At 40.3% G+C, this 4,812-nt stretch overlaps 1 protein-coding gene across 1 annotated transcript in view; it reads left to right on the top strand.

Moving 5' to 3' along the window:
• Nucleotides 1-719: 719 nt before the first annotated feature.
• LOC107553275 (alpha-(1,6)-fucosyltransferase-like) overlaps nucleotides 720-4,812 on the top strand; it is a 9,860-nt gene continuing 5,767 nt past the window's right edge. The window contains exons 1-3 of the mRNA XM_016235457.1: nucleotides 720-758; nucleotides 826-1,105; nucleotides 3,548-3,794. Coding sequence (XP_016090943.1) covers nucleotides 720-758; nucleotides 826-1,105; nucleotides 3,548-3,794 — 566 coding nt within the window. The remainder of the gene's footprint in view (nucleotides 759-825; nucleotides 1,106-3,547; nucleotides 3,795-4,812) is intronic.

Raw genomic sequence — 4,812 nt, 5'->3', positions numbered from 1 at the left:
GTATTATAACCTACTTATTTGGCCTAGGGGAAAACTTTTGTGCTACTAGTACTATGTTAACTTTGACTAATAGCTTTGTGTCAGTGCTCTCCATCAGAGAGACATGTTAGAGCGGTAATGAGAGCTGGAGTGTGATTAAAGTGATGGAGTGGATTTTACTTTGTGTGTGAGAGACAGACAGGTTGATAACAAAGAAGCTGTGTCTCTTGTGAGAAATGACAGTCCTCTGTCTGTCTCGCTACACTGCTGTCATCCATCTCTTATCTACAGTGCCCTCTCTCTCTTGCTCCTTTCTTTCGCTATACTCCAGTCATTCGCCTCTCTATTGTCTCAGTATGAGAGAAACAGCGATAGATGGAGGGACCATTTTCCGTCCTGTTTGTTTCGTCTTCTTTCATCTAGCCAAGATCATTCAGACATTATATTATTCTGGTGTCAGAGCCAAATTTATCATTTCTTCCTGCACATACTAAAAATATTTTCATGCATGAGATGATTGGAGAGTTTCAAAAACCTTGACAAATCTGCTTCTTTATGGGTTTTTTTGTTGTTGTTTTTTTTGTATTCTATCACGTTTTTATCTTACTGATATTTTTGAAAGATGTATTATACAAATGTCTTGAACAGCACGGTACAGAAGTCACACTTCAGCTGTCAAATACACATTTCTGTGGTGTTTTTGACATCTAGCAAATCAAGGAACCTGCTGGACTATAAAAATGCCATGTACAGCAGCCTCAAGCTGTATTTCTACTCATGTAATGGAATTCAGATGTTTGTTTTAAATGTGATTTCTTTGTCTAAACGTGTCCACTGTATGTGTAGAAATCTCTTCAGTCATCTCTCTCTACTGATCTGTATCTGCAGAACCCTCAGGACTGCAGCAAGGCTCGCAAGCTGGTGTGTAACATCAATAAGGGTTGTGGTTACGGCTGCCAACTGCATCATGTGGTCTACTGCTTCATGATTGCCTATGGCACACAGCGCACCATCATACTGGAGTCGCAGAACTGGCGCTACGCCACCGGTGGATGGGAGACTGTCTTTAAACCCGTTAGCGAGACTTGCACTGACCGCACGGGGGCCTCCACTGGACACTGGTCTGGTCAGTAACACACATGCCCCTCAAATTAGACACAACACATAACACGTAACATACAAGGTTAAAAAATGCGACTAAACTAAATCACGCCTCAAGGATTATTATAATGATTACTTATTAAAGAGGTCATATTCTACATTTTAGAATTACACTACCAGTGAAAATTTTGGGATCATTAAAGTTTTTGAAAGGAGTTATTAATGCTCACCAAGGATGTTTATTTGATCAAAAATATGGTAAAACAGTATTATTGTGAAATGAATGAAACTTCAATAGAGGTTTGTGCTCTCTCATCCTTTAATAACAGATTTTTGCAAAGCCTAGATAATAGTCATTATTTTATTGTTCATACTCATTTCCCATATTTTAATATTCAGATTGCTTTTGCCATCATCTAATGTTCTCTTAATCTTTAAAAACACTAATAAGCACTATTAATTTTTCATAGTGTACATTGTAATATTGATTTGATTTGTAATATTGATTGATTGATTGAATTGATTGTAGTTCTAAGTGTTTCTAATAGTGTAAAAGTTTTATTGTCAGTCATTTATTGGTTATTGGCTATAGCAAAAAGCATATAGTCAGCTAATCAGTATTGACAGAATTTTGAAATTAGTGCATCCTTAATTACATTCAGTCCAAACTGAACACCTTTTTTTTTTTTACATTTATTTAATAATGGATGTTTTTAAAACGTTCATTTGGAAAACATATATACACTGACCCGCTGTAAGAGTCTGTCAAATAGGCTAAACCCAGCATTCAGAGGAATCTCTCTACAGCTGGAGTGAACCTGCTGTGCTCTTAAAAGCAAAGCAGAGGGGAAGGAGAGACTGCCTTTAAAACATGAAAGAAATGACCTCAAAACAAAGCAGCGATTTCCCATCACTCTTTCCTCCCAGAGGACACAATCTCTCTTAGTTCACCCTAAAGCCTGAGTTTCTGCACTCCATGGACCAGCGAGATTGACAGAGATGGAGACTTAGCAAGCGAGTTGTATTAAACATGCTATTCCAACTCATTCCGTTACATTTATGCATTTGCCAGGCACTTTTATCCAAAGCGACTTACAATGTTCAAGTATTGAGCTCAAAGTGGGCCGGGACTCACTGCTTTTCACATTCCCTGGGAATTGAACCCGTGACCTCGGTATTGCTAGCGCAATGCCATCAGTTTTCACACGTTAGCATTAACATCTTGGATTCTCTTAAAATACGCACATACTGGCGGTGCCCAAATGAATTCAGCCTAATTGTAGTCGAGCTTTCGAGAGATGGTTCTCAATAATGTACATAACATAACCCTGTTAAACCCTCTAGTTATGACACGCACCGGGTCAAAGGGCAGGCCAAATCCTTCAGGATAATCCTGCTGGCGTTTAGAGAAAATACCCCTAGCAACAGGCACACCCAAACACACGCAGCATTAAAATGAATCAGTGTTGCTTCAGCAGTACACACGCACAGACAGCATGAATTAAAAATAATAAAGAAGCCACCTCCCCTGAAGCCCCTCCCCCTTCAATTTATTCATCAGGATGCAAGGACAAGATGTAATTTAGATTCTCTTGCTGCTCTAATGAGAATGAGAGAGAGAGAGAGTTAATTTGTTTATCAGTGCAATGAGGGGTGCTGGGCTGGAAAAACCTCATCCCCATGCAAAGAGCCTAGCGGCAAGGTTATATAAGGTTATATAAAAATACTTTTTTAACATTTAATGCTGCATAAGGCATCATTTAAACCTGGCGCGCACAGCCTCTTTGAAGACATTTTTCCCTGATAAAGGTTTTTTCCATTACTTCATGCTAGTGGTTGAACAATATGGATTTTTCAATAGTTAGTGCCTTTTGATCCGGATCTAGAGTGTTTCAGCCACTAACATAATGAGCATATGTTCATCATTCCGCCAACTGCCAATGTGATGTGCATACATGTGTACATTTTAGGTAAATTTTCTCCTGTCTGTTAATGTTGTAATATTAGACAGTACCGATATGGCTTCCAGTATAGTGTGCATCCCTAAGGCCTGAAACATATTATTTCCATGTATGTGAATGTACACACATAATAACACATCCAGTGTAATGTACACCTTGAATACACTGCAAGTCACTTTGGATACAAGTGCCTGCCAAAGGCGTTAATGTAATGTAATGTAAAGTATGTACAGCTTGCCGCCTGCTTTTATTGTATTCACCGAGCATTTGTATCTGTTTCCATACCTACATGTAGTATGTTTCTGGCCTAAGGGTCTTTTTTATCTCTCATGTTTTCAGCTCCCGCTCTCTATTCCGTGCGAGCAGCTCCTTCGTCAAGCTTTATTGACTTGATAATTGTAAATTAGTCCCCTATTGGAAAAGCATGTTTGGCCAATTTTCAGTCCATACTGCAATATTTAATTTTTCCAGTGCATTCCGCTCATTGTCTTGTGCATTGTCTGTAGGTGAAGCAAACGATCAGGATGTTCAAGTCATTGAGTTGCCCATCGTGGACAGCCTGCACCCTCGTCCCCCGTACTTGCCCCTGGCTATCCCTGAAGACCTTGCAGACCGGCTTCAGAGGCTTCACGGTGACCCACCTGTGTGGTGGGTGTCTCAGTTTGTCAAGTACCTGATCCGCCCTCAGGCTTGGCTGTTGAAGGAAATGCAAGAGGCCACCAGCAAGCTGGGCTTCAAGCACCCCATTATAGGGTGAGACATTACACATCAAAGCATCACACCAGGCCATTAAAACCACTCAGATGCTACAAAGTTCACTGTATTTTAATAGTGGAGCTTTCTGATACCGAATGCACTATGCTTACTTAATATATTATTAGATTAAAAAAAAATAAAAAAAATGTATATATACAGTGGGTACGCAAAGTATTCAGACCCCCTTACATTTTTCACTCTTTGTTATATTGCAGCCATTTGCTAAAATCATTTAAGTTAATTTTTTTTTCCTCATTAATGTACACACAGCACCCCATATTGACAGAAAAACACAGAATTGTTGACATTTTTGCAGATTTATTAAAAAAGAAAAACTGAAATATCACATGGTCCTAAGTATTCAGACCCGTTGCTGTGACACTCATATATTTAACTCAGGGGCTGTCCATTTCTTCTGATCAGCCTTGAGATGGTTCTACCCCTTCATTTGAATCCAGCTGTGTTTGATTATACTGATTGAACTTGATTAGGAAAGCCACACACCTGTCTATACAAGACCTTACAGCTCACAGTGCATGTCAGAGCAAATGAGAATCATGAGGTCAAAAGGAACTGCCTGAAGAGCTCAGAGACAGAATTGTGGCAAGGCACAGATCTGGCCAAGGTTACAAAAAAAATTCTGCGGCACTTAAGGTTCCTAAGAGCACAGTGGCCTCCATAATCCTTAAATGGAAGACATTTGGGACGACCAGAACCCTTCCTAGAGCTGGCCGTCCGGCCAAACTGAGCTATCAGGGGAGAAGAGCCTTGGTGAGAGAGGTAAAGAAGAACCCAAAGATCACTGTGGCTGAGCTCCAGAGATGCAGTCGGGAGATGGGAGAAAGTTGTAGAAAGTCAACCATCACTGCAGCCCTCCACCAGTCGGGGCTTTATGGCAGAGTGGCCCGACGGAAGCCTCTCCTCAGTGCAAGACACATGAAAAAACACCTGAAGGACTCCAAGATGGTGAGAAATAAGATTATCTGGTCTGATGAGACCAAGATAGAACTTTTGG

Source organism: Sinocyclocheilus grahami, unplaced genomic scaffold (assembly GCF_001515645.1).
Source record: "Sinocyclocheilus grahami isolate Dianchi unplaced genomic scaffold, SAMN03320097.WGS_v1.1 scaffold468.1, whole genome shotgun sequence".
In the NCBI taxonomy this organism is placed as follows: Eukaryota; Metazoa; Chordata; class Actinopteri; order Cypriniformes; family Cyprinidae; genus Sinocyclocheilus; species Sinocyclocheilus grahami.
Note: the sequence above shows the minus strand (reverse complement) of the source record. Positions and strands in the feature narration are given on the sequence as shown.